Source organism: Camellia sinensis, chromosome 5 (genome assembly GCF_055761805.1).
Source record: "Camellia sinensis isolate YWXY chromosome 5, ASM5576180v1, whole genome shotgun sequence".
Lineage (NCBI taxonomy): Eukaryota > Viridiplantae > Streptophyta > Magnoliopsida > Ericales > Theaceae > Camellia > Camellia sinensis.
This window is the reverse complement of record NC_138965.1, coordinates 132,708,600-132,727,237: the sequence shown is the minus strand read 5'-3', so window position 1 is coordinate 132,727,237 and position 18,638 is coordinate 132,708,600. Positions and strand designations below refer to the sequence as shown.

Here is an 18,638-nt window from a genome sequence, read left to right as displayed (position 1 = left end):
TTCAAAAATAGATATCATGGTTAGTAGAGGCCGATCTTTGATCGGGCGAGCGGGGGTGCTCACGAAGTGACCTTCCCCAATCGTACCCAAGTTCCCGAGCCGAGGCAACTTTGGTGATGACGGACACGTGGCCTTAGGCAAACGAGTCAGGGTTTCCTAAATTTTTCCAAAATAAAACATTTAGGTGGCGACTCTGTATCTGGAAAAGCAGTCCATGTTTGGCACTTCTTTCAAAAATCTGTTTTGTCAAAACGATTTGTCGGATTTGGACTCTTTGGTTCAGACTTAGAACCGTGACAAATTGAGTGTCCAAACTGTAGTGAGCCCAATATCGAACGAAATGGGAGACTCATCCCCCCCGAGGCGTTTGGGGACATCTACAGAGGCGATTGTCACATTCTCTTCCCCTTAGGATGTTTGGTCCTTCAAACTCAATTACCTTCCTCCAGGAAGAATATAGGGTCAAACGGGAAGAGGTCCGGGTATCTCCTGTTCATATCATCTTCCCTTTCCCAGGTTGCATAAATGCCACCATGATTTTTCCAGTCCTCTTTCACTAATAGGATTTTTTTGTTTCTCAACTTCTTGATTTGCCGATTTACAATCTAAATGGGCCTTTCTTTATAAGAATAGTCATCACTCAACACCACGTGGGTAGGCTCAATAACATGGAAAGGATCCCGAAGATAGTCCCACAACATTGACACATGAAAGACATTATGCATATGTTCCATTTCGGGAGGGAGTGCTACCTGATATGCCACTGGATTAATCTTTTAGATGATTTCATACGGCCCAACATACCTCAGTGCTAACTTGTCCTTGGTTCCAAAGTGAGTCTGTCCTTTCATTGGTGTCACTTTAATAAAAACATGATCACCCACTTCGTATTTCATGTCTCGCCTTCGGACATCTGCATAGCTCTTCTATTGGCTTTGTGTAGTTTTCAATCTCTGTTGAATTAATTTCACATTTTTCATCGTTTCATGCACAATCTCAGGTCCAAGTAAAGGCCCATCTCCAACTTCAACCCAACAAATAGGAGACCGACATTTTCTACCATATAATGCCTTGAAAGACGCCATACCAATGCTCGAATGGAAACTGTTATTGTAGGCAAATTTAGCTAGAGACAAGTGAGTTTCCCAATTCCCTTGAAAATCAAGCACACACATACGTAGCATGTCTTCTAGAGTTTGAATTGTTCTTTCTGACTGGCCATCAATCTGTGGATGGTATGCACTGCTTAACTTTAATTAGGTCCCAATGCCATTTGCAGACTTTGCCAAAATCTTGATGTGAACTTTGAGTCCTTATCAGAAATAATGAACACAAGCACTCCATGCAATCTAACAATCTCATTAATGTAAGTTGTAGCCAACTTATCCGCATTATAAATCATTTTAACAGGTAAGAAATGAGCAAACTTAGTCAAACGATCAACAATTACCCAAATTGAATCCATACCTTTATTGGAGCGAGGTAGTCCAATAATAAAATCCATGGTAATATGCTCCAATTTCCATTCCGATATTGGCAATGGTTGAAGCAATCCTGCGGGTCGTTGATGCTCGGCTTTGACTTGTTGGCATTGTAAGCATTTTGACACAAACTTATCAATTTCTTTCTTCATTCCCTGCCACCAAAAATTCAACTTTAAGTCCTGATACATTTTTGTATTTCCCGAATGGATAGAAAGTTTTGATCTGTGGGCTTCTTGCAAAACTCGCTTTTTTAATTCGGGATCATTCGGTACACACAATCTACCTTGAAATTTCAACACATCACTTTCAAACACAGTCTGGCCTCAGTTTCGATTCCTGTTCATCAATAATCTTTTTCAAAAAGTCATCTTCTTGTTGTTTCTCTTTAATTTCCTCAATAAGTGCCGATTAGGTGGAGATAGTAGCTAAAGTCCTGCTTTGCTCCTGCAATACAACTTTAACTTCAAATTTCTTAAGGTCTTGTAGTGATTCTCTTTGCCCGGTAAGTAAACAAGCCAAATTCCCAATTGATTTCTGACTAAGTGCATCGGCAACAGTATTAGCTTTCCTCGGATGGTACACAATTTGCAGGTCATAATCTTTTATCAATTCCATCCATCTCTGTTGTCTCATGTTCAACTCTTTTTGGGTAAAGAGATATTTTAAGCTCTTGCGGTTTGTGTAAACCTCACATGTTTCTCCATGCAGGTAGTAGCGCCAAATCTTTAATGCAAATACTACTGCGGCAAGCTCCAAATCATGAGTTGGATAATTCTTTTCATATGGCCTCAATTGTCGAGAAACATATGCTATTACTTTGTCATTCTGCATCAATACACACCCCAAACCCTTATAAGCGGTATCACTAAAAATAGTAAATCCATTCATACCTGAGGGTAAGGTGAGAATCGGTGCAGTCACGAGTCGAGTCTTCAATTCTTGAAAGCTGATTCTCTCTAATCGGTCCAGTCAAACAGTACTCCTTTCTATGTCAACTAGGTCAAAGGCAAACCAATTTTGGAAAAGTCTTTCACAAATCTTCAGTAGTATCCAACCAAACCCAAGAAACACCCCAGCAATTTTGGACTTCAGTAACATTAGTCGGTCTAGGTGTAGACACTCCATTTTTGACTGACCTTAAGATTCAAACGTCATCGGTTGAGCACTCGGTGATAGTGCATGTTGTGCTCTTTTAGGGTTTCCGGAGTTTTGGCTGAGAGTCTTGCCTCCGGGCCTCTAAACTCTTTGTGCTTTGGCTTGGTTTGCGGACCAAGCCTTGTTTCTCTTCCCTGGAGGGAGGGAGATGGTCTGTGGACCACCTCTTTGTGGTCGTAGACCACTTTTCCCATTTGGAGACTAGTTTTCGGTTTTCGGAGCCTTCGGCAGCGTGCCTTGACTCAGGACTGCTTAACGTTCTCCGTTTGGCATGGTTTTTGAACCACACCTTGTTGCCTCTCCCTAGAGGGACACTGTAGTCCGGGAGACTACTTTTGTGGTCGTAAACCACTTTTGGAGCTCGTAGACTAGTTTTCGGGGCTTTCGGCTGCGCGCTTTGCCTCCCGAACTTTCGTCTTGCATCCTTTTTGGTTTGTTTTTGGTACAAACCTTGTTTTCCTTGTTTGGAAGATGGTACAAGGGTGGGAGACCAGTTCTTCCCCTTGGAGACCACTTTCCTCCCCGCTAGCCAATTTTCTGGTCTACCAATTGGTCTCCTTGGTCTTTGGGCCATCTTTTCTGGTCGGCCACCACACCACTGCATTGTTTTCATGCTTTAGACTCTCTCCCACCATGGCCGACTAGTTTTCATCTTGGGAGACCACTTGTGGTGGTCGGCCGACCACTTCAAGTAGCTAGCCGACCACTTCAAGTGGTCAGCTACTTTTTGTCACCTTTTTGGAGATATTTTCATCCAGCTGGCACAGCTGGAAGGCACCAGAACCATCCTCCATACACGTGTATGGAGGGATGGCCTTGGACCCCAAGCTTGTCTAATGAGCTTCAGCATTGGTTCTCTATAAAGGAGAACCTCCTCCTTCATGCTTTAGGTTCAGATTTTGTGCTTTGAGCTATACATACACACCTTTGTATCTATCTTGCTCTTGTTCTTCAGTTTTGTGCCTTAAAGTGTAGTTTTATCATACTTTAACACACAAACACACACTCAAACACCATCTTTTTGTTGCTGAGGTGCTTAGGAGCTGGTTTTGGTGTTGTTAGATTGGTTTGAGCTTGGAAAACCTGCTGGAGTTGTGGTTTTGAAGGTGTTCATCAAGGGTGAGCTTCTAACCCTTAAATCCCTTGATTTTGCTTAAGCTTTTAGGCCTATTTGCATGCTGATTTAAGCTTAACTCTTAACTACAAAATGTTTTATTTTTGCATGCTTAAATTGTTTGTTTAAGGTCACTTTTGTGTTGGGGGTAGTCTATCCCTTGTTAGGCCTTGTTAGGACTTGTTTTGAGCCATCACTTTAGGTTCTTGTTCTAGCCTTTGCATGACCTTTCTACCACTAAAATCCAGAGGATTTTTAGTGGTGGAAAGGTGGTTTTGGGATCCCAAATAGGAGAGGATCATCCCCTCTCCTTGTGTTTTACATATTTGCTTCATATGCCTTATGTTTGAGCATGTTTATTAAGCTTGTGTTGGCTTGTTCTTAGCATGTATTTGGGATTATTTTGGGATGGCATGCCACTATTTTTGGTTGCCTTGATCACCTCATGCATGCTTAATACACTTGTAGTGTAAATTTCATAAACTAGTCTTGTATGCTTCATGAAGTAGCATGTCTTTCTAGCTTATGTTGACTCCATTTCAGTAGGTTTTTGGTGTTGTTTTAGCATGCCATGACTCTGTTTTGGGTGGGTTTGATGGCCCCTTGCATGCTCCATGCACTTGTAGTACAATTCCATAAACTAGCCTAATGTGTATCATGCTTTAATATGTCATTCTAGCATGATTTTGGCTTAACTTCAAGAAGCTTTTGTCTATCTTTTAGCATGCTCTAGCTCTGATTTATATTATTTTGGTCATGCATGCCATGCTTTGTATAGCTATAGTGCATTCTAGCTTGTTAGCCTTGTGTATCAAGTCCACTAGCATGCATTGCTTGACCAATTTGAATGATTTGGCATCTTTTGAAATGTGATTTCCGTCCATATAGTGTGGCCACACACTTGCATCTTTCACTTATTCAATGCATTGGAGGGTTTTCCCTTCATGTCTTAAACATGAATCATTGCGTATGCCTTCATGCCTAAGCTTGCAAGCTATCATTTCAATGTGTTTTGGGGGTTATTTTGCCATGATATAACTCTGATTTTTTGTTGGTTAAGTCATCTCATGCTTGGTCTTGATAGGTGTAGTGTAATCCACCTTATTTGCCTTGTATTATCCATGCTTTGTGCCCTTCATGCTAGCTTGTTTTGGCTTCCTTCCATACATGTTTCAGACTCATTTTGATATGTTCTAGGACTGTTTTGGGTTGCCTTGGCCATATGCTTCATGTTTTGCATAGTTGTAGTACAAATGCATATGCTAGCTTTGAGCTTTGAGTACCATAGCATGCTTCATTTGTGTTGTGTACATAATTTAGCATCACTTAACATGACATTTCAGAGCATGTAGCATTGTCATGTTCCCACTTCATTCACTCTTTAAGTGCCTTTGAGTGTTGTGCATTTGTTGTCTAGCTTATGGACCAATGTGTATGCCATCTTGCCTAAGTCCTTGAGCCTCCATCTTAGCATGTTTTGGTCTTTGTTTAGACCTAATTAAGCTCTGTCCATGGTTGGTTCATGCATTTGTGCCATGTATTGCATGCCCCCTTTGTAGTCCTCTTTGCTAGCTTTAATGCTTAAGGACCCTAGCATGCCATGCTTGTGTTGTTTGAATGATTTGGCATCATTTCTTGCTTTATTTCAGAGCCTTTAGTGTTGTTACACTTCCATGTTTATCACTCTTTGAGCACTCTTGAGAGTTGTGCTCTTAGGCCTAGTTGATGGGCCATTACATTGAGCATGTTTTGTCTTGATCTCTATGCCTTTGTTTTGGAGTTGTGGCCACTGATTTGGGCATGACTGAGGTCTGTCCATTTTGGTTTAAGTCCATCGAGTATTGTGTATGCCATGTTGCCTTGCACTGTGAATGCCATGTTGTTATTTGCATTGTGTATGCTATTTTATTACTTTGCATTGAGTGTGCATGCCATTGGCATTGAGTATGCTATGTTACATTGCATTGCATGTTTGCATGCTCGTCCCTTACATATTGTTCGCATGCTCGTTTCATTGTATTGCATGTTTGCATGCTTAAGTTGCATTGCATGTTTGCATACTTGAGTCGCATTGTGTATGCCATGCTTATGTTGCATTTTGTTTGGAATAGGTGTTAGTCCAAACACGAGAAACGAGGGGCGTTTCATACTTGAAGTGATGAAACGTGCCTCAATTCTCGGTCGTCAACGCTCTTGATCATACATGATAGAGTTTTAGGCTTTATGTGATTATGTGTGCATTTATTTCATATTGAATTGTGCAACTTTGCCTCTCGGCCATCATGCATCGAGATGCGCAATTGGTGGCCTGAAGGTCGAGAACCGCACTCCCTTGAGCTTATGAAATGATAGGGAGGGTGGATGTGCACACATATCTTGCAAATACATTGCCATGCCCTTTCTTGCTCTCTGTTGTAGCAAACTGGAGAAATGCAGCAAAAACTGGCCGGTTAGCCAGAAAAACTAGCTGGCCGACCACTTTTTCTAGTCTGTAGCAACAAAAAGTGGTCGGCCAGTGGCTGGAAACACTCCTAGGTGGTCGGCCATCCTCCCATAGGTTCCCAAGGTGAGTTGGAAGCTTTCTGGAGCTTGGTGCAAGGTTCTGAGAACAGTTGCAAACAGAGGCAAATCGGGGCATCGCGTTGGATTTTCGAACGAGGCAGCCGAGCATGCATGCAATCTTCTTCCTCTGAGGACATTGTTTTACTGCTTTACTTAGCTAATTTGCTTAGCTAGTTTATGCTTTGGATTCTGTACTTAAGTAGTTAATACGTTTAGCTGCTTAATTGTTTTATAATAGTTAGTTAACTAGGATTAGTTAATTAGCTTTATTCTATAATAATTAGTTCAATTAGCTTAGATTAGCTAGTTAGCTTCTTATTCGGACCCTCCGTCGAGAGGGCCAACTGTTGTAATAAGCGTGCGTGTGTGTGATGCATGTATTCCAACCCCCATTTCTTTCTCCTTTTTACTTAACCGCTTACGATGGTTAGTTCTAGGGCATATTTCGATTAGCATATGTCATGCTTTGCATGCGTGCATCCATTCATCTGTATTGCATGCACCGGGCTCGGCTCATCATACTAACTGCATTGTATTTTAATTCCTATTTGAATACATGTACCAAGTTGCATTTCATATGCCATCTTAGAATAGCCGAGCCTACTTTAATTGCATTCTCGCATGTGTTGCATTAGCCATCTTAACATGAACTAGGATCATGAATGATTTCTAACTAGTTCTCTATTTTGGCTTGGAGTACACTGTGAGTGTTTACGCTTTAGCATACTGCATGTGTGTTAATGTTGCCATGAAAGCATGCTTGCCATGAGGCTAACTACTTATGTGATTAACTGCTTGAATGCCTGTGGGTGAAGGTTGGATTGCTTGAATTAGAACAATTCATTGAAATCCGCAATTTAGCCTACATGCGAGTAGCAACTTTAAACCGTTTTTAAACGAACATGTAATGTTTTGTTCCAACTTAGGCGATCTAGGTTATACTTGTATGCTGTGCGCATCACATAGTAATTCTAGGTTAATAACCGGAATAAGAACACATGTGTTTTCAAAAACAAAATATCATGCTTAGTACAGGCTGATCTTTGATCGGGCGAATAGGGGTGCTCATTGCATGACCTTCTCCTCTCGTACCCAAGTTCCCTAGCCGAGGCAACTTTGGTGATGACGGACACGTGGCCTTAGGCACAAGTCAAGGTTTCCTAAATTCTCCCAAAATAAAATATTTAAGTGGCGACTTTGTATCTGACAAAGCAGTCCATGTTTGGCACTTCTTTATAAAAATCAGTTTTCCAAAACGATTTGCCGGATTTGGACTCTTTGGTGATTTATCGGTCTTGCATTGCACTTTGCGAGATTAGATTCAGAACCGTGACACGAGTTCGAACTTATAGTAGCCTAAAAACAAAACGGATTTCGTGCCCATCGCGCGCGGAGCCGGGGAGTTCTCGGGGCACGTCTACACTAGGCCAATTCACAACTGCCTCTATCTTCTATGGGTCAATTAAAATGCCATCCTTATTGATCACATGCCCCCAAAACATAACATTATCAAGCTAGAATTCACACATTGTTAGTTTTGCATATAATTTCTGCTCTCTCAAGGTTTGCAAGGCAATTCTCAAATGATGTTCATGTTCTTCTTTGCTTTTGGAATAAATCAAAATGTCATCTATAAAAACAACTACAAATTCATCGAGGAATGGCTTGAAAATTTTGTTCATAAGATCCATAAATGTAATAGGTGCATTAGTAACTCTGAAAGGCATAACAAGAAATTTATAATGTCCGTACCTTGTTCGAAAAGCAGTATTTTCAATGTCCTCAGCTTTGACTTTCAATTGGTGGTATCCAGATCTAAGATCAATTTTGGAAAGGACTTGAGTACCTTGCAGTTGGTCAAATAAATCATCAATGTGAGGCAACGGGTACTTGTTTTTCACTGTCACCTTACAAATAAAACTGGAGCGCCCCACGGTGATGTACTAGGCCTGATAAACTTTTTGTCCAACAACTCCTGCAACTAGATTTTCAATTCTTTCAAATCAGTAGGTGTCATTCTATACAGAGCTTTGGAAATTGGCTGTGTACCTGGTATCACCTCAATAGTGAACTCAATCTCCTTGTCAATCAAATTCCCTGGAAAATCATCTGGAAAAACATCTTGAAATTCTCTGACTATAGGAATACTGTCCACATTAGCTTTATTATCAATATGCACAGTCAATATACAACACAAATACCCTTTACACCCCTTTTTAATCAATTTGTAGGCTTTCGTAGATGAAATTAAGTATGGGGGAGGTACTACACCAACTCCGTTAAATATAAATTCAGGCAACCCAGGTGGATGAAAAACAACTTGTTTTGTTACACAATCAATAGAGGCAGGCACGATATTTTGTTAACCAGTCCATTCCCAAAATTACATCGAAGTGGTCAAGATTTAGAGGCAACAAATCAACATATAAAATCACATCCCCAATAACAATCTTACATGCAGGATACATATGAGCACAAGTCATAGAGCCTCGAGTAGGTGAAGACACAACTAATAAATAATTTATGGGTTCCAGTGGTCTAGATAATTTTCTCGAAAAAGCATGCGAGACAAAGAAATATGTGGACCCCGAATCAATCACAAATTGGAAGTATACCTGAGACAACTGTCTCGGTATTCTGCACATCTCCTGGTACAAGTGCAAACACCCGACCTTACCTCAAAGGTTCTCTCCCGGTAACTTTAGGATTGGGTTTTGGTGCAGCGGTTGATGCTGCATCACTTGATATGGGTCTACTAGTGCCTTGAAATGTGAGAGGACAATCTTTGACCATGTGGCCCACCTTGCCACACCTGTAACATGCCCTGGAAATTTTGTAACAAACTCCTTTATGTCTTCTGCCACATTCTGGACAAGATGGTATGAAATTGCTCCCTTGGCTGGAACTACTTGTCGACCTTGTATTTTGCTTTTTATTCAATGTGTTGTTCCGGCCCTTTTTGAAATTAAAACTTTGTCTCTTACCCCGCCATTCAGTCACCGGCGTCTTAGCCTGTTTCAATGCTGCCACATTTGCCTCAGCTATAATAGCTCGGTCAAGGACACCCACATACTTGAGTGATTTCAAAACATTGATCCGATCAAGTATCTCCTCATTAAGTCCACCCTCAAAATTTTTATCATTTTTATAGTCGGTATCTACCATGTGTGGTGCATAGCGGGCGAGTTCGGTGAACTTAGTTTCATATTCTGCTACTAACATGGTGTCTTGCTTCAGTTGTTCAAATTCAGATACTTTGCGGTCTCGAACACACTGAGGGAAATATTTATCATGAAAAGCTTCTTTAAATTGAGCCCAAGTCATAGCATTGTTTGTATCACGAATAAGCATCCACCACCGCATGGCTTCTTCTCATAAAGTAAAAGTAGCCAATAACACTTTTTGCGCCTCTAAACACAGGAACACTTCAGATAGTTTTTCAGTTTCTAGGATCCATGCTTCGGCTTTCAGTGGCCTAAGACCTTCCTGGAACGTGGGTGGCTTTATTTTGTTAAACTTTTGTATCAAAGCAATAACATCATCATTGGCATTTGGTTCTGGCTGCACCGGTGGTGGAGGAAGAGGTGGGGGCTGTTGGTTCTGTTGTTGTCTTAGAGCCTGAGTCAATAATTCAACTATTCTTTCCAATCTTGCAATTCTTGTTTCGGATGATTCAGTTTCATCTGTATTCCTTGCATTCTCCATTGCACTATATAAAACATGGTAATAATAAACATAGGAAATATGGTTTACTTATTCGTGTTAGCACATATACACATAACATGTCCACACACACTTATTGATGCTAATGTAATGCCCTAATTGTTTTTCTCGGACATCTTATAGCTCATTTGGACACGTGCGTGTGGTATAACTTGTGCTCTAATACCGCTCTGTCACCACCCAAATCTGCCCCTAAAGGTTTAGCATCGTAACTAGCCAATAATCCGTGATTACCAAAGGCCTACTTAACAGTAATAACAATTAAATAATAAAAGGGGTCGGCAGAGGCCTGTACATATTAAACCATGATGTCCAAAGAGCTGTGAGGATGTAAATGAACAAACAACTTCCATATATACATATACCAATGCACACATAAGTCCAAGTTCATGTCCAACATATACATAAAGCTTAGATCCAAAACATCTAAGATATGTTAGGGAATTAAATCCCAAGCCAAAAACAAAGTATAATTGTTGCCCAAAAGATAACCTAAGAGGGGGGTGAATTAGGTTTTTACAAGTAAAAATAATAATACCCTAATAAAAATTATGACTAGCACAATAGATAAATATAGTTAATGAAATAAAAATAATTAAAACAAATGTTCTTCCAACTATGTCAATTAATAATTTTAGCACAGTGAAAATGTGAAATATACCTATGGCAATTTAAATAAATAAAGAGATAAGGGAGAGAGAGGCAAACAAATTTATAGTGATTCGGCTTCAACTCGGCCTACGTCCACTCCTCAAGCTTCACTTGAGATTTTCCACTATACTCTAGCTTTACAGGGTGCTAGCAACCTTTTCACAGATAGAGCAATCCTCCACAAATTTTATACAGACTTTCTAAGTCAAGAACACTAAGTGTATTACACTCTTACAAGGTTGAAAAGAAAGTGTTTTTGCTTTCACAGAAAGCTCCAAGAATTATCTCTCAAAGATAGATATAAAAATGAAGCTCTGGTTTTTCTATAAACCTCACATAGGAAAGATAGGCTTAAAGCTATACGTCTCAATGTATAATTTCTAAAAGAAGATGTAAACAAAAATTGAAGAACACTTCTCAGAGAATTTTTTAGAGAATAGATGTGAGTGATTATAGATCAAAGAATATTTTTTGGTTTTTTTTTTTTTTTTGTAACTTGTTTACATTAGAGGCTTTGTTATATATAATGAAACTTATAGCCGTTTATAGCCGTTGTATTCATTTGAATTTATAGCTGTTTATAGCCATTGTATTCATTTGAATATCTTCCACTCCATCATTATTAATTTGAATATCTTCCACTCCATCATTACAAATTTGAATATCTTCCACTTGAACCTTTTGAACTGCTGCTATGCTTGGTTGTTTGAACAACAATTTTTGGGCTGTTTGAACCTTTATTTTGGGCTGTTTGAACTCCTGATTTAATCAAATATTAAATATATTCTAATAACATATACGATAAAGGTTTAGGTGAGAAATAATAGGACAAAATAAATTTTGATTCTATTTTTCTCTTTCAAATAAATTAAAACATAATTAAATAAATCATCAAAATAAATGTTGATTCTATTTTTCTCTTTCAAATAAATCATCAAAATAAAATTTGATTCTATTTTTCTCTTCCAAATAAATCAAAACATAATTAAATAAATCATCAAAATATTTTTTTCTTCCAAATAAATTAAAAACATAATTAAATAAATCATCAAAATAATTAAGTCTAACAATCTCCCCCTTTTTGATGATGGCACACAATGATGTTTTGATTTGATTTAGGAGCAAGAAAAGCTCACCTTCAAGTTATGCTCCCTGAATTCATTTCTAAATATATAGGTTAGCACATGTGTAATAAATAAGCTTTAATTAGAGACATGATATGAGACTAAGATATCAAACGATAAATACATAATCATCAGATTAGTTTTCAAATAATACCATAATTTGAAAATAATAGCATAGTACATATCATCATAACAAAATAATACCATAATACATAACATCATATAATTTCTCCCCCTGGGACATTATCAAAAGGAAATCATGGGTCAGAATCTAGAAGAGGAGGAGGAGGAAAATGATAGTGATAAACGACATCTATACAATTCAAAACATATATATACATATATATACGATTCGTGCGTCTTTCTCTGTTCCGTCGAAAAACATGCCGGACACGCATCCTCGCTCTTGCGTCAACCGATCGACAAAAGCGAGATGGGTCAATCAACGGCCTCGGCTCTCTCTCCCTCTTGTCTTTTTCTCCTCCGTATTTTTCTTAATCGCACTCTTCTCCTTCTTCTTCCTCATTCGCGTCCATCTCTTTCTTCTTCTACGTGTGAGAGATAGAACAGAGAGACTGAGCAGGGCAGAAAGGCTGTAAAAAATGACCCTCCTGTCGATTACATCTCTCTTCTACTTCATGGCCTTGTCCCGTCTCCTTACTCTCTTTCTAGATCTGAATGATCCCGTAAGCGCTGCTGGGCTGAGTGCCCAACTCCTATTCTTCCTAACCTTCCTATGATGTCAATTGAGCAAATAATGGCAGCTCAATCAGACATTGAAGCCAATCATTTCACATTGACGTCTGTAGACACCCCATTTTTGACCGACCTTAAGACTCAGACGTCACCGATTGAGCGCTTGGTGATGTCGCATATGGTGCTCGTTCTGAGGTTTCAGAGTCTCGGCTGCGAGCCTTGCCTCCGGACTTCGGGGCTCTTTCGTGTTTTGCCTCGGTTTGCGAACCAGGTCCCGTTTTTTCCGTTTTCTCTTTCCAATGGGAGGGAGAGGTCTCGTAGACCATCTCTCAGTGGCCGTGGGCTACGTTTCATGGTTGTAGGTCATTTTTCCCGTTTGGAGCCCGGTTTTCAGTTTTTCGGAGCCGACGGCCGTATGCCTCGGTTCGGGCCGCCTAACCACCTCCGTTTGCTCCGGTTTTTGGCACACACCTTATTTAGTCCCTTTTGAGGGACACTGGGGTCCGAGAGACCAACTTCGTGGTCGAACGCCACCTCCAGTGCTTAACAGCCCATTTTCGGGGCCTCGGGCCGCGCGTTTCGGTCCCCGAACCTCCATTTTGCATCCGTTTTGGTTCATTTTTGGTGGAGGCCTTATTTTCATTGTTAGGAAGCTTGTAGGAGGGTGGGAGGCCAACAATTGTTCTGAAAAGCCAACTTTAGTTCTTCATCGCTCTCCGGAGCCCGTTTTCCTCACTTGAAAGCCAATGTTGACCACCCCGGGGCCACTTTATTGAACCCTAAACCCCATATTTGTGTTGTACACACCTGGGAGGCCACCAATATTTGGTGGCCGACCAGTAATTGTGCTTGACCCTTTTGAACCCCACTAAAAAGTTGACTTTTCTCTCTCCTGGTTCACTTTTTCTGGGTTTTGACCACATAGTTGTGTTGTGCACACATGGGAGGCCACCTTTTTGAGGTGGCCGACCAGCAATTGTCATTGACCCTTTTGGCCCTTGGTCGGCCGGCCATGGGAGGTGGCCGGCTGGCCCCCTGAACCTTCTGAACCTGGCCGGCCATGACCCTCTCACCTGGTTCCTTACAACTGCACCCTCTGTTTCCCTCCAAATCCTGTATCCGAGGGGGGTCTTTTGGGGGGAAATTTGAATTAGTTTTTCCCCTCCTTTTCTCCACTCCTTTCCCTATAAAACCAGCACTTCCGGCTGCATTTGAGAGGGTTAGAAAAATTGTTTTGAGCTTGGTATACACATCTCTCTCTATCCCTCTCATCCAAGCTTCAAAATACCTTGGTTCTTTCTACATCAACTCCTAGCATATCAATCTACACTCCATTCCAGCAACTTGAGGCTACTTTCCAGAGGTGAAGAGCTCCCAAAATTGGCCCAAAAGTTGTTGAAGCTTGGTTCTACAAGGGTGAGTCCCATTTTCCCTCTTTCTTGCTTTGTTTTGCATGCTATCTAAGCCATACTTGCAAGCTTTTTTGGGCTCCGACCCAAACTGTAAATAGTCATATTTTGAGCTCCTTTTCATGTTTGATCAAGGATCTCCTGCTGTTTGAGGTCTCCTACTACCACTTGCCACTTTATCTCTCTTTTAGGCCAATTTTTGCATAGTATTTCAGGCTTATTTGTGAGCTATTTTGGACTTTTCCATAAACTGTGAAATATATTTTTTTGAGCCCCTCTTCAAATTTGTTGAAGGGCTCTCCTCTGTTTGATAACAGAAGCTACCACTTGTCTCTTTACCCCTCTTTTAGGCCTTTTCTTGCATGATAGTTTGGCCTTATTTGTGATTATTTTAGTGGCTTGATGTAAACTGTAAAGTGCCTTGTTTTGAGCCCCTCTTCAACTTTGTTGAAGAGCTCTTTGCCATTCGGGGCCAGCTGCTATCCCTTCGTGTTTAATTTCTCTTTTAGGTCCATTTTTGCATGATAGATTAGCCCTATTTGTGTTCATTTTTGAGACTTGTTATAAACTGAAAATATGCATGTTTTGGGACTGTCTTGCATCTGTCTTCATACTTCATGATTAAATAATGCATGCTTTGTATAGTTGTAAGTCATTCCATGTGCCTAGTTTCGAATTTTGGGGTTCATTCCATGCATCGGGTGCCATGTTTCCATATTTCGGGGCTGTTTTGTATCATATTTCAGCACTGAAATTCGCTTGTTTGCATACCATATTCCATGCCTTGCCATGCTTTGGTAGAGTGGCACTTGTTGCCTTAGGTTCGATCCTCGGTTTGCGTGCATGCGTGCACGTATTTCGAGAGTCTCATTTTTCATCTCATGGCTACTGATATGAGTGTGGTTGAGGTCCACTCACGTTGGTGTAAGTCCATTGCACATTGTGTATACCATTTCATTTCATAGCATTGCGTATGCTAGGTTGTATGTTAGAGCATTGTGTATGCCTTGTTACATTGTGCATTGTGTATGCCATCTTGTAGCATTGTGCATGCTAGGTTGTATATTAGTTGCATTCATGCATGTCATGCATATTGCATTGTGCTTGGGATAGGAGTTAGCCCAAGTACGGGAAACGAAGGACGTTTCGTACTCCGAGTGACGGAACGTGTCTCAATTCCTGGTCACCGACACTCCGGATTATCCATGATGGAGTTTAGGTCTTGTTGTGTTTATATATGCATTCATTTCATATTGAGTCGTGCAATTCGACTCCTCGGCCATCATGCATCGATATGCGTGATTGGTGGCACGAGGATCGAGGACTACACTCCCTGAAGAGTAGTCATGCATACATATGTGAAAATACTTTGCCATGCCCCTTTGTTGCTCTCTGTTGCAGCAAATCAGAAATCGGCAGCCTTTCAGAGCTTGGCACACATTCCAAGAACAATTGCAAACAGAGGCAAACCGGGGCATCACAAGGGATTTTCCGACAAAGGCAACCAGAGCATGCATCATTCATCATTCGGAACAGAGCCGAGGCAGTCCATGGCTTGCATGCCAATTTATTGCTTTCCTAATTTAATTTGTTAATTAATTAGGGTTTTGTCCATATTTGGACTGTAATTATTCATTTGGGACTGTATATTATTTATTTGGACCCTCTGCGCGAGGGCAGTGTTGTAATAAGTGTGCGTGTGTGTGATGTATGTCTTCCAACCCCACGTCTTTCTCCATTTTATTTACCCGCTTCTGATGGTTAGATTATGGCATGTTTCAATTAGCATACAGTATAATAGCATGTTTGCATTCATTCATCTGTTTTGCATGCACCAGGCTCGGCGCATCATACTAACTACATTGTATCTTCAATTTCAAGTTGAATACATGTTAGCTGTAGCATTTCATATGCCATGTCTAGAATAGCCGAGCCTGCTATAGTTGCACTTTTGCATGTGTTGCATTAGGCATTTCTGTATAATTAGGATCATGCATGGATTTCTAATTAGCTTCTATTTTGGCTTGGAGTACTCGGTAAGTTTTATGCTTTAGCATCCTTGCATGCGTGTGAGTGACTGCCATGATAGCATGCTTACCATGAGGCTAACTGCTTATGTGATATATCTGCCTGAATGCTTGTGGGTGAAGGTTGGGTTATTTGGATTGGAACAATTCATCAAATGTGTGTTTTAAGCCCACTAGATAGTGGCAAAATCATGTTTTCTAAGCCCACCCGAGGGTGGCAAATCCACGTCTTAGCCTATTTGCGGGTAGCACCATCAAACCATTTTCAAACAAACAAACATGAAATGTTTTGTTCCAATTCAGGCGATCCAGTCTATACTTGTATGATGTGCGCATCACATAGTAAATCTAGGCTAATAACCGGAATAAGAACGCATAATGTTTTCAAAAATAGATATCATGGTTAGTAGAGGCCGATCTTTGATCGGACGAGCGGGGGTGCTCACGAAGTGACCTTCCCTAATCGTACCTAAGTTCCCGAGCCGAGGCAACTTTGGTGATGACGGACACGTGGCCTTAGGCAAACGAGTCAGGATTTTCTAAATTTCCCCAAAATAAAACATTTAGGTGGCGACTCTGTATCTGGCAAAGCAGTCCATGTTTGGCACTTCTTTCAAAATCTGTTTTCTCAAAACGATTTGCTGGATTTGGACTCGTTGGTTCAGATTTAGAGCTGTGACAATTTGAGAGTCCTGAACTGTAGTGAGCCCAATACGAACAGAACGGGGGACGGGACCTATCCTCCCGGGGCATTCGGGGACGTCTACAACGTCCTATATGGAGACAGTGACTGCAGTCATAAAATTGGCTCACCGATTGCAGAACAGAACGAGTGAGCTCCACCAGGTCAACGCTCAATTCTCGCTGCTCCAGCGCATGTACAAGGATGCGCGAGCAAAGATTTGCGCACTGAAGGCCGAAAATAAAAAGCTTAAACGGAAGACCACCTCCATGGCTCGATTTGGAGCAACGTCGTTCTTGGTCTTTGATAGTCAGTGGGAAGTCATCGCTCTCGACGAAAGCACGGGGCAGGGCCTTCAAGGGTCTCCCAATGTGATAAAAAGAAGAAGAAAACGATGAAAGATGCGAATAAGTAAGATCGGCGTATGGTCATAAAAAAAATGAAGGGTTTTTTTTTATGTAAATATATTTATTTTGATCAGCGTATGGCCGTAAAAAAAATGAAGGGTGTTTTTTTTTAATGTAAATATTTATATTTTGATTTGTTTTTGTTTTTATGTTTAAGTGCTGAAAAATGAAATTAAAAAGTAGAAAAAAAAAATTAAGCCCAAACAAAAAATAATAATTAAAAAAAATAAAAATAAAAGAAATTAAGCCTAATAGCAAAATAAAAAAAATAAATTAATATAAAATAATACCAGCAAAAATTAAACTTAATGGGACGTTAGTGTTGCTGGAATGGTAATGCAAAAAAAATACTATGAGGATTTTAAAAAAAAATCAATCTATGCAAAGTTAATTTTACCTCAAGATGCAGAACCAAAAAAAAATTACACAGTTGAGAATAACAAATTGTTAAGGAAAATAAATATATGAAGGACTTGAGAACATTCAACTGATATAAATGTTTCCATATCAATGTAGCAATACACATATATTATTTTAACAAATATTCAAGTTTCACAGTCATAGCAGAACTTTTTAAGTAGAAATCGACATTCTGAGCTCGTCACGAATAAAATTGAAGCGATCCTCGCTTAGGGATTTTGTGAAAATATCCGCCAATTACATGTCGGTGTTTACAAATTCAAGTACAATATCCCCTTTTTGAATATGATCTCTTAAAAAATGATGTCGAATTTCAATATGTTTTGTTCGTGAGTGTTGAACTGGATTTTTGCTTAAATTGATGGCACTAGTATTATCACATTTAATAGGGATATGATCATAATACAAATCAAAGTCTTCCAATTGTTGTTTCATCCAAAGTATTTGGGCACAACAACTTTCGGAAGCTATATATTCAGCATCAGCCGTTGATAAAGCAACAAAAATTTAGTTTTTGCTAAACCAAGATACTAATGAGTTACCAAGAAAGTAACAAGTGCCACTGGTGCTTTTTCTATCAAGTTTGCATCCGGCAAAGTCGGCATCCGAGTAACTAATTAAATCAAATGCAACACCTCTAGGATAAAACAGTCCCAAATTTTGAGTGCCAACATGATATCTAAAAATTCTTTTAACAGCACTAAGATGTGATTCCTTAGGATTTGATTGATATCTAGCACACATACAAACACTAAACATAATATTGAGTCTACTTGCGGTTAAATAAAGAAGTGAGCCGATCATACCTCGATATTTTGTTTGATCAATGGACTTACCTTTTTCATTCTTGTCTAGCTTAATGGATGTGCTCATAGAAGTTTCAGCTATTTTTGAGTCAAACATACCAAATTTTTTGAGTAGTTCTTTTGTGTACTTAGCTTGGTTGATAAAAATTCCTTCCTTACATTGTTTGATTTGAAGCCCAAGGAAATAATTTAGCTCCCCCATCATGCTCATCTCAAACTTACCTTGCATACACTTAGCAAATTCCTTACACAAGGTTTCATTAGTAGCACCAAATATAATGCCATCCATATATATTTGCACAATAAGTAAATCATCATTTTTAGTTTTAACAAAAAGTGTTGTGTTAATCATTCCTCTAGAAAAATTATTTTCAATTA

General features: G+C 39.8%; 1 protein-coding gene across 1 annotated transcript; it reads right to left on the bottom strand.

The window, feature by feature from the left end:
- Positions 1 to 1,892: 1,892 nt before the first annotated feature.
- LOC145791688 (uncharacterized) lies at positions 1,893 to 9,678 on the bottom strand. The gene is made up of 3 exons (XM_082872105.1): positions 9,300 to 9,678; positions 8,375 to 8,424; positions 1,893 to 2,309 (listed from the first exon to the last, which is right to left on the bottom strand). Exons 1-3 carry the CDS (start codon positions 9,676 to 9,678, stop codon positions 1,893 to 1,895), a joined length of 846 nt encoding a protein of 281 aa, XP_082728231.1.
- Between the last annotated feature and the right edge of the window lie 8,960 nt (positions 9,679 to 18,638).

What these genes read in the sequence shown, in the direction of transcription:
- LOC145791688 (XM_082872105.1), bottom strand. Translation starts at nt 9,678, where the DNA reads ATGCGGTGGTGGATGCTTATTCGTGATACAAACAATGCTATGACTTGG. An exon ending in GCCGGTGACTGAATGGCGGG is followed by an intron (nt 8,425 to 9,299) that starts GTAAGAGACAAA and finishes ATGTTTTTCCAG; the next exon opens with ATGATTTTCCAGGGAATTTG. An exon ending in AGATTGAGTTCACTATTGAG is followed by an intron (nt 2,310 to 8,374) that starts GTGATACCAGGT and finishes GTATTGATGCAG; the next exon opens with AATGACAAAGTAATAGCATA.